This window comes from Equus przewalskii, chromosome 14, assembly GCF_037783145.1.
Source record: "Equus przewalskii isolate Varuska chromosome 14, EquPr2, whole genome shotgun sequence".
NCBI lineage: Eukaryota > Metazoa > Chordata > Mammalia > Perissodactyla > Equidae > Equus > Equus przewalskii.
The window spans coordinates 82508917-82520038 of NC_091844.1; the positions used below are offsets into that span (position 1 = coordinate 82508917).

The 11122-nt window shown below is 45.9% G+C and overlaps 1 protein-coding gene and 1 long non-coding RNA gene across 2 annotated transcripts in view; both read left to right on the forward strand.

Annotated features, from left to right (window-relative positions):
* Window positions 1-3735, forward strand: part of NOL10 (nucleolar protein 10) — a 108705-nt gene extending 104970 nt beyond the window's left edge. The window contains exon 21 of the mRNA XM_008517561.2: window positions 917-3735. Within this exon, the coding sequence (XP_008515783.1) occupies window positions 917-1036 (120 nt within the window). The 3' untranslated portion in view covers window positions 1037-3735. The remainder of the gene's footprint in view (window positions 1-916) is intronic.
* Window positions 3736-8878: 5143 nt separating this feature from the next.
* LOC139075842 (uncharacterized) lies at window positions 8879-10869 on the forward strand. The gene is made up of 2 exons (XR_011526743.1): window positions 8879-9056; window positions 9462-10869. It is a non-coding gene; the product is annotated as an uncharacterized lncRNA (long non-coding RNA).
* Window positions 10870-11122: the final 253 nt, after the last annotated feature.

Genomic DNA, 11122 nt, shown 5'->3' on the forward strand with positions numbered 1-11122 from the left:
ATACACCTCTGTATCAGGGGGCTTTGGGGAGAAAAAGGAAAAATGAAATCTTAAAAAAAAAAAAAGATTTCTGCCAGAAGTAGTGACACTGTTTGGGGCAGGGAGGAGGTCCCTCTCTCACCAAGTGAGTATTGAGACCGAGTGTGGACACATTTAAACTGCGAGTCTATGTGCTCATTCAGCTGTGAGCCTGTGACTTGTCTGCCGAGCTGTCATCTGTGTAAATCTCGGCTTTTCAGGGGAGTTTGATTTTTTTGAAAACAGCCAAAAATTCTTTGGAACCACTTCTTTTCTTTTTTTTCCTGCTTTTTCTCCCCAAATCTCCTGAGTACATAGTTGTAGATTTTAGTTGTGGGTCCGTCTAGTTGTGTGGAACCAGTTCTGCTGAATGAATACTTAACCCTGAGTGGGTTATAATATCCTTTCAGTACACATAGTATTTTGTTTTGTTTTTAATACAATGTGAATAAATTAATGGTTCTGGCTTATAAACAAAAGACAGTTCTACAAGAGAAATCGTGGATGTTTTGTAAGTGATAGTGTCTTCAGTGGCTCTTTTGTAGGGGACCATTCTCTTTTAAAACGTCCCAGTGGTCTTGTGTGTTGGTTGAAAAGCCAGTCTCAGGCTTTGTGGTTCAGACTGGTCTGTCAGGGCACTTCTCTGGCCCAGGGGTTTAGAATTTTGGGGTTTACAGTGACGGTAAAAGTTGGCCCTGGTCCTGCCGTTCCTGCCGGGGCAGCGTTGGTGGGAGCGGAGTCTAGCCACCAGCCCGCCTGCCCTGGGACCTGTGGGCAGCGTTGCTGCCTGCAGCGGGGATGGGATTGGCAGTCATGTTGTTGGCACTCTGATGGTTACACAAAAGAGTGTTGGAGTTTTCTTTCTCTTTCCCTCTCCTCATTTAATTTTCCCTTTTAGTCTGAACAGCAGAAGAAGCAACAGGAGGCAGAGAAACTGCACCGACAAGAGAGGAAAACCCTCCGTCGTTCGGCTGGTCACCTGAAGTCAAGACACGGGAGAGGACGGCCGTTTCACTGAATCTGGAAATGATCCTACGCGTTATTGGGAAGGAGCACATCTCCCCCGGATTGACCATCATGAGTACATTATACACAGACAGGGGAACACACATTTTAAAAGTTACGTGTCAACTCTTGATCGTCTACAGAGGTAAAGATTTGACAACTTGCACCCGTACCTCTACCTTCTGGGTCGGACTTTGAAACTGCTCCCCGCACTGATCAGTGCGGTCGCCCCCAGGGCACTTGTTGTAAGTCGTCGCTCCCTGTAAACCTTGTCCTCTTTCCCCTGGTCCATATCAAGTAAACCAGGTTGTTGCTTTTTAATATTGTGAAATGTGTACCATGAAATGGGAGGTTATCCTGCGTTAAAAACCAAGATTATCATGTTCTAGGAACTTTTTTCTTTGCAATGCCTGCTGCCACTCACAATGAAACCACCCAGAAATATCAGTCCTGCCTTACCTAACAGACAGGTATTGATCGTGTTTGTGTTTATGATTGTATATTGGTAGGTTTGTTGCTTGCTTATGTGTTAGTTTGGGATTTTTTAAAAAATATTTTCATACCAAGAAAATATAATTTAATAGTAATAACAACCTAAAGCAAGAAATGGAACCTACTGGTTATTCTTTTAACTTGGCACAAGATTAAATACAGATTTTTTCTGTTTCTTAAGTGCAATTAAAGAAAACATTTGTAAAAATAACTACTTTTCCTTTGAACAGCTTCTTCAAGAAAGACGCATTCCTGGACTTATTTGAAAGTTAGTCTGGTTCCCTTAGTTTTTCAGGTATCAGTGTGATTTTGGAAGTGCGTTTCCTTATGTACAACTGGAATAGTATCTCTTTGGACTGTGAGTGATCAAGCCTAACGTGAAATGCCGTAGGCAGAAAGGCAGAGTGAGTTAATTAGCGTGACCAGGCTGTAGGACCAGTCACCAGTACAGGCGCCGCGAGGACTCCTGGGTCCAGGCCCCAGATTTACTCAGGTCTCTCTCTCTCCTTTCTTTTCTTCCTCCCATTTCAACACTCTTCCTTCTCTCTCCGGTCTCCCCTTCTCGCTTTCCTTGGCGTCTTTCCCTTGCCCCGTCATATGTCTGCTGCTTCTGCATGGACTGGCTCACTCCCCCAGGCGGAGAACAGTGGGTCATGGGTCCACTCCTGTGGTCTGAGAGGTGGAGTCTTTTCCAGAATAAACGTGTCTGTGTGTGCGTCTGCATGCGTGTGGACAGACAGAGTCGCCAGAGGGACTCTTGTTACCTAGGCACCCAACCCACCTTGTGTTGTGGCTCCAGAGGGTCCTGCACCTGTTTCAGTGCCTGGTGCCAGCTGCTTTCCTTTTGCAGCTTCTTATCCCCTGAACTCCTGTTCGTGGACCTTCTCTTCCCAAAGGAAGGGGCTTCAGCTTTCCTGTGGCTTTCTTTTCTCCATTTCCCACATTGCTTCCTTAGAAGAAGTTAGAGAAGGACAGTGCCGGCGGGAGTTTTCCCCCGGGGTTGAGTGGTTGTGCTGCAGACCTGTTTGCTGGGGTCTGGCCTCTGTTCCTTCCTTTTTCAGGGCACCCCCCTGTGGTGTGGGAGCCAGTGTGCCATGTGTTAAATCCCAGAAGCAGTGCTGCCAGGTTGCAGCAGAGAGAATGCGTTTGCTCTGGGAAATGGGCTCTCTGAGACTGGGCGTCCTAGCATCGCCAGGTGGAGGAGGATGGAGGGTCTGTCCTGGACCTGGGGACGCTGGCGGCAGAGCCAGCCTGACCCAGGCTCAATCCCAGCCCTGTTGCCTGCCGGCTCTGTGTCCTTTGACTATTTACTTAACCTCTTTGAGTCTCATTTTCTCATTTAAAATGACCCTGATACTTTGTTTTTGTGAGAACTGAATAAAGTACTTGCATGAGGTGAGCATCTGGCACAGCGTGAGCCTCTTGAGTCCTTGATAAAGCTTCTCCCTCACCAGCCACCTTTCCCTCAGCTCTGCACACACACCGCTGGGAACCCAGCATGTTTCTAATATTGAGCTTTCTCTAGAGCTGAAGTGCCTTTCAGCTTTTGTTCTGGGGATTCCTGAAAGGGCAGGTGTCGGGCCTGAACTGAATCTGTGAAGAACATTCAGGAAAGACTTGCTGCATAGATAGTGGTGTGAAGGCTTCCTTTGGGTCTTCAGTTTCCCTCTTGATCCCTTAAAACAGTCCCGCCTCCTCAGGGTTGACATTCCTGACGTGCCTGCTACAGTCCTCACATTTCTTTGAAGTCTCCTGTTTTAAAAATGTTAGACAAATTTCATACCCCGTAATTATTCTGTTTGTGGTAGGTTGCTTACTGGCCCTAGGCCGAGGCTGTCTCTCCTGGGTCTCCACCAGGAAGGTGTGCACGGGGCGTTCATGAGCCAGGCTGAAGATGGGGCTTGGTTTTTACCTCAGGACCATCGTGGGGATCACTGAGTTACGACTTCTCCCCTAATCCTGCTCCAGATCCCCCTCATTCTCTGATATCCCTGACCTGATGCACAAATATTTTTTTCTATTAAAAAAGTTGTTTTTGGCAGCTAGGTTGTGACAGTGCTTAGTTTTGGAGAGAGGAGAAAATGACGGACGGGGGGGACATGAAGGGACATCTAGGATCTGATTCATTCTGTTCCTTAACCTAGGTGGTGAGCTGCTCTCACAACTTGTACACCTTTGTGTATGCATGTTATACTTCAATTAAAGCATCTTATTGAAAAAGAATTGTTTTATCAAAGTCACATGTTCCCATTATAGCAAATTGTTCCCATCTAATCCTCCTGAGATAACTCCTAACAGTATAAGGTATACTTTTTCAAATATTGTTCTATTCTATAAACAACTATATACACATTTGTTCTGGTAATCAAGTGGCATCATGCTGTTTGTGATCTTCCTCATACCATAAAGTGCTGTTCCTCAACTTGATTCCCTTGTTTTTGCTGAGGAAGATTCGCCCTGAGCTAACATCTGTGCCAGTCTTCCTCTATTTTGTATGTGGGTTGCTGCCACAGCATGACCACCAATGAGTGGTGTAGATCCACACCTGGGAACCAAGCCTGGGCTGCCGAAGCAGAGCCTGCTGAACGTAACCACTAGGCCATGGGGCCAGCCCCTCAGCTTGATTTTTATGACTAGTACTCTATGGTAGACGTTTTTCCAAGTCTGTATGTGTAGAGAGAGATCTGCCTCATTCTTTTCTATTTTGTTATATGGCTGATCCATAATTTAACTCTTCCCCTATTAATGATTATGCCTAAAAATCTAAAGAAAGAACCTTTTAAAAATCATTTCTATAATAAGTATACCCCAAATTATTTTTTAAGTTAACATCGTAACTTTATGAAACACCTGTATGCAGTAAAGCAACCTAAATGTGATTTCAGTTTTTTCTTTCTTCCTTTTTTGTGTCTATGGGATTTGAGAGGGAATTTCAATTCTACTAGTTAAAGTATAGTTTTAGCTTTATCCAGAATCCACTATTTATCATCAGAGCAGAAACAAATATTTTGTAACATAATTGGACTAATCTTAATGACATTCTTCTAAGTACCTTTTATGAAGTTTTTTATTATGCCTGCAGCTGAAATTATTCAAGTTCCTAAGACAGTTGTACAGGGTCTCCATCCCTCGTGAAAGACTCACATCATTTATCCTCCAGCTGCCGGAGGAGAATGGGCTGTGTGGGGGCGGGGCAGGAGCACTGTGGGGCTCAGGGGAGAAGACGCGGCAGCCTGGCCCCAGGTAGTAGCCATTTAGGACCTGATTCATTCTGAAGGTGGGTTGGCAGGATTTGCTGCCGGCCTGGCTGTGGAGTATGAGGGGAAGAGAGGAGTCAGCCATGGCCCCCGTGTGTTTGGCCTTAGCAAAGGCAGGGATGGAGTTGTCACTGGCTGATGTGGGGAGACCCCAGCAGAGCAGGCCTCAGGGTGAGGAGGTGAGGGCTTCTGTGTGACTATTCACATCAGATCCGTTCTCCTCCCGAAACCCTCCAGTGGCTTACTCTCAGAGTAACAGCCAAAGTCCTCACAGCCTCCAAGGCACAGTGTGATTGTCCCCTTCTACTCTTCCTTTACTTACTCGTCATCACCACGCTGACTTTGCTGCTTCTAGAACACTCCGGCATTCTCTTAAGCCAGGGCCTTTGCAAATATCGTTTCCTCTGCCTGGAATGCTCTTTCCTTGGCCGTGGGCATGTCTCTCTCTCTCCCCCTTCAGACCAAGACCACCCCCGCGCCCTGCACTTCCTATGCCTTTATTGCACCTGACACCCGACATAATGTGCTTTGAAAAAACTTTTTATTGTGGAAAATTTCAAACATAGACCAAAGTAGAGAACAGTTTAATGAGCTGCCATGTACACAGCTTCAATAATTAACAACACAGGCTCATCGTGTTTCATCTTTACTCCTAGCCATTGGCCCTGTTATTTTGAAATATTTTGATCCAGACATCATATCATTTTATCTATAAATATTCAGAGTGCTTTACTTCTTTGTTTATTTGTCCCCCACCCCCAGCCCACACCAGAGTGTAAACTTGGCAAGGGTGGGGATTTTTTTTGGTCTATCTTGTTCACTGTTGTATACCCAGCATCTAGTACAATGCCTGGCACACAGTAGCTACATAACAAATATCTATTAAAAGAATAATTGAGTCAAGTTAGATGAGGACTGAAGTTTGAACTTTGGGTTGAACACCAGAAGGGTGACTCTACTTGACCAGCTTTTTCAGAGCTGAAAGACCTAATCGGAGTAGTTCAGGAGAGATTGGGGAAAAAAGAATCAGAAATAGTGATTATAGACAATACTTGGTAGGAGTTTTTGGATACAGAGGCAGAGGAAATAGGACAGGTGAGATCAGAAGAGAGTTTTCTTTAAAATAGGAGAAATTTTAGCATGTCCGTGTGCCGCTGGGAATAATCTGGGAAAAGGAGAAAATGATGATGTCAGAGAGAGAGGACAGTTACTGGAGTGATACCCACGAGCTGGTGCGGTAGTTACCAGTTGCTGTATAACAAATTCCCCCAAAACTTCATGGCTTAAGATAAAAACAGTTATCCAACAGTTTCATGGGTCAGGAATTCAGGAGCAGCCTAGCTGGGTGGTTCTGATTCAGGGTCTCTCACGAGGGTACAGTCAAGATGTCAGCCAAGGCTGCAGTCATCCATGGGCGTGACTGGGGCTGGAGGACCCTCCTTCCAAGCTCAGATGCCTGGCTGTGGGCAGGAGGCCTAGTTCCTTGCCACATAGACCTCTCCATGGGACTGCTTGAGTGTGCTCATGACATGGTAGCTGACTTCCCCCAGAGCAAGGGATCCAGGCAAGCAAGAGAGACCAAGATGGAAGCCACAGTGCTTTTTATCACCTAGTACCAGAGGTTGCACATTATCACTTACCCTTTCTTTGGCTTGTTAGAATCTAGTCCCTAAGTACAGCCCACACTCAATGGGAGAAGAATTGGGTACCATCTTTTGAGTGGAGGGAGTATACAGTAGGATTACCAGATAAAATGCAGGACACTAAGTTAAATTTGAATTCTAGATAAACAAGTAACTTATCAGTGTTGGTATGTCCTAGATTTTCCATACTTACATTAAAAAGTTATTTGTTGTTTATCTGAAATTTGTTGTTTATCTGAAATTCAAGTTTATTGGATGACCTGCATTTTTATTTATTGGATTTGGCAACCCTAGGAAGAATTGGTAGGCATATTTTAGAACCACTACGCTAGCCTCAGAGGGAATGGGATGTAGTGCGGAGATGGAGGCACTGACCTTATGTAGACACACGTCTGAGGGAAGGCAGAGCACACGGCAGGTTCAGATAGGTGGCTGATAGGTAGGTAAGTCCAGATAGGTAGGTGATAGTAGGTAGGTGCAGTGAGGAAAGCAGGTGCACATTCTCTTGTAATTGCTTCTGTTTTCTCACTGAAGTGAGAGACAAGGTGGGCTTCTCCCCCCAACCTTGTCTTGGACTTCCACACTTACACACTGAGCTCACCCTTGATTCAGAGCCTTTGTTCTGCTTGAATCCCCTAATTCCGGTCACCGTCCATCCTGCTCCTTTTCTCCCTCAGACCTCTCCACCCTCCATCATCTTTGGAGACCACCAATTGCTTGTGCAGAGTGATGAAACACAGGACGTCAGGTTGAGGAGCCTGGGTTCTGCTTTGACTTTTCCTCTGGTTTTATTGCCTCTCCGAGCTTCCACAATTCTACCTCAATGTTTCATATGTTTTTTACTTTGTGCCACAGTAAGAAATCCATTGGATGTTGTGACCCAGAACACATGTGTCTCAAAAGTGTTACGAGCCATACCTGGCAGCGTGGAGAGCATACTGGTATTTTTCTGTTCTATCATATTCCAGTTTCTTTCTTTGCTCTCCCCTCCCCCCAAAATAGGTTCACACCCATAAAATTGATTTCACGACTCCCTCTTGATGGATCCATTCCAAGCTGAAAATCACTGCCTTCCCTAACAGATGGATTGTACTCTTGCACTCCGGGGGCATGTTGGCAGAGCCCACTGAAATTGGTCCTCCAAATGTGTAATTGGTGCTCTTCCTTGTAGTGGTGACGAATTGTGTAGAGAGACGCTTTGCTGGAGCCTCCGTGAGAATTTTATTTTTGATTGAAGACACAAGATGACCATTTTGCTCTTTTTTCCAAAGCTCTATCTTGAGCGTAAATTAAATGCAAAATAGATTTTGTAGAAGAACAGTTGTAGTGGTTTTAGAAGGAAATTTAAAAGATTTTATGGTTCTTAGGTAAACTTTCAGTGCATTAAATCTGGGTATTTTATTTGATTGATTTTAATTTTGAAATGATTTTCAAACCTCACATTACCTGTGTAAGCATGAAGTTGAAAGAAAATCCTGGAGTTTTTGCTGTCGTTATTTTTAAGCAAATATAGATGATGGCACTTAACAGAACTTCATTTTACTTTTTGTAAAAAATCAGTCTCCGTGTTTCAAATCCAGCAGAAGATTCATCTCTCTTTTGCATCTGAGAATACTAAAAGTAATGTATTTTAGTTCAAAAAAAGTCCAAATTAAATGAGTACATTGTATCCTGGAGTAACTGAGTGGAGTAACTCAAAACTTGGAAAGTGAACAGCAATGCATTAGAATAGAGATTTTTAAAGCATATATAAAAATAAGTACTATAAGTGGATTCTTGATTCTTTCAACACCCCTAAAAAGTTTATATATCCAAATTGGCATAAATTGTTTTTCTCCTCCTTGGGAAAATACGGAATTGCCTAATATTTGGTTTCCTTCTGTTTAGGCATATATAGTAGCTTCATTTAGGATGCTACACATCTTTTTGAATATGTAGGGAGAATTCCAGTCCTAATAGTTTTTATTCTTGAGATTCATTTTTTATCCACACGTGAATTTTCCAAAATTAATTAGTGTAATAAAACAGTCTGAGTTATATTTGAACAAGTTATTTTGGGAATTAGGGTGCTGCCCCTACTCAAAATATGTAACCTCATCATGAGCACATCTGGGTGAATGGAATTTGTTAGAAAATGTTCCATCCTTGCCCTTAAAGCTATGACGGGCTAGGGCCCAGTTTTGGGAGGGACACACTCACGGGTGTTTGTGTGGCGTCCCACTGCCCGGCAGTACTGTAGCGGGTGGGAACCACTCGTTGGCTTCCGGGTCTTCCTGTTCAGTGAGAGTCCCATACACAAGGTTTAATTGAGGAGGAAATTGTTATTCTCTGACGATGGTGAGTTCCAGACTCTGTGACTGTTTTGTCAGCCCAGATGGAACTTCAAAGATGTAGGGCCACACGCTTTCCTGTTGGTGGGAGGGAGGCCAACTGTGTTTTTCTAGTAGCCTTGGTTTCTTTCAGGTTCAAGATAGAGTCATGAGTCCTCGGCTCTCGGGACTTAAAGGGATCTCAAGTCCAGCTGGCCCAAACACCTGGCTGATTGGACATCCCCTGTCATATCCCTTTGAACTTAGAGTCCAGTTTCTGCTCACACTCCCAGTTCGTAGGAGGCCTTCTCTCCCGTTTTAGATGCTCAATGGTGAGTTAAAATTTGGGGAGTTGAAACCTCCATTCCCCCCTCGCCTCTCCTCCCACGACCCCTGCTAGTTCTGCCTCCCAGGTTTCTCAAGAGCAAGTTGATTGGCTCCTCCTTGTGGCCCCGCGCCCTATCTCCATCTCTCCCCCACACCGCCCAGTCCCTCCTTCCCTGCTGGAGCCCACCTTCCCGCCCTCCACTCCGATACTGTAGCACTCAGGAGAGAAGCTCATCTCCCAGTTTTGCCAGATCTAAGACCAGGCTCCTCTCCACCTTTGTAACGTTTGACACTGTCTAGCCCTTGGCCTCCTTGTCTCACTGCCGGCTCCTTATCCTCACCCACCCCCACAGGTATTGACGTGCTCCAGGATTCCTTCTTTAAACCTTTCCTTCCTCCTCCTCGCACAGGATCACCTCCCCTTGGTATTCCGGAGCCACCCACCAAACAGCCTCTGCGCCTTGCATCTGTGAGGCCCGCTGGCACCTCCAGTTCACCATGCTTCAAACAGAGCTCATCGACCCTGTCCCCCGCCCTCCAATGCTTGTTCCTTCCCCCTGTTGTTCATCCAGTAACCGGAGTCAGACATCATGGTCCATATCAGTATTTATGGCTCACTCTGTGCAGGTGACTAAGCAAAGGGCCTGCTCCCTGGAGCTTACGTTTTCATGCGGGGAGGCAGACAATCTCCAACAAGCGTCAGGAAGGCGATGAATCTGTGAGGGCTGGGCAGGCGGGAGCCAGGAGGGCCGGGAGGGCCCATTGGCCCCGTTACTGAATTCACCAGGCTGTGTCAGGATGGGCCTTGTAGAGAAGGTGAGGTCTGAGAAAAGGCTCAAAGGAGGGAAAGGAAGTTGGCCAAGATATCTAGGGGAGGGAACAGCCTAGGCAGAGACAGTGGAGAAGCCCCCAGAAGACTTGTAAAACAGAGTTTCTGATTCAGTGGGTCTGAGGTGGGACCAGAAACTTTGTGTGTCTAACATCACAGCTGCTGCTGCTGATCTGGGACCCGCTTTAGGAACCACTGAGCTAGAGTGGAGGCCCTCGGGCAGGGTTTTGCCTGGATGTTCAAGGAAGAGCCTGTTGGCTACTGTGGCCAGCGTGTATCAGACTCTCTTATGATAGAAGCAGGAGCCACTTGGTGTCAGCTGTGTGCCCATCTGGCTACACAGCCCCTGAGAACGTCAGGCCAAGTGTGTGGACTGCCAGGGCCCGTCGATGTTGGCTCTGCAGGCTGAGAGTCTGTGCCGAGAGAAGCCAGCAGAATACGCTCTCCCATCCTCCGGACCTCCTCGGACCCACCTCATCTCTTCCCACCCTTGCCCCTGCAGCCTCCTGGCCCAGCAGCCCTTTCTGCACATGGGCAGCAGCAGAACCTGGGATCCCCAGACCACATTGTGGGAAACTCTGAACCTTTAATGATGCCAGGCTTTCAAAACCCAGGATGGAGTCTGATGAGTAGGGACAACAGAAGGAAACAAGCGGAGACCTGGGTCTGGCCCAGACTTGCTTGTGGCTAAGCTGCCAGTCAGCGGCCACGTCACTTAACCCATCAGTGCCTTGGTGTCTATGTCTGTAAAATGGGTTTAATAGTATCTGTCCCCTAAAGACTTCAGAGGGTGTTTGTGAAGCTTAATGAGCCAGGCCCATTAAACTCCTCAGAAGAAAGGCATAACTAAATATAAAGCACTATTGTAATTAGCTCTCAGGTTCTTTAAACCAGGTCGGATCTTGTTTTAAGAGGGTTACCATGGCGACAGGTTTGTTTGAAAAACACATGTAAAAAAGGCATGGACATAATAAATGAATAATAAGTGAGTTTTATTTTGCTGATTTCTATTGTAATGGAGAACTGCATAGTCTGTTGATAGCCTCATGTTGACAGCCAGCCATCACTGGCACAGCGGACTCCTGCGTCTTGTACTCCTCTGTGGCAGGGCCTGCATTGTTTCTCTTGAGCACGTAGTGGGCATTTAGTGAGTGACTGAATTAATGAACTCACAGTGCCTGACACTCTAAGCTCCACGTGGGTGTTGGCTGCGTAGGATGGAGATGGTCATAGTCCTGATAA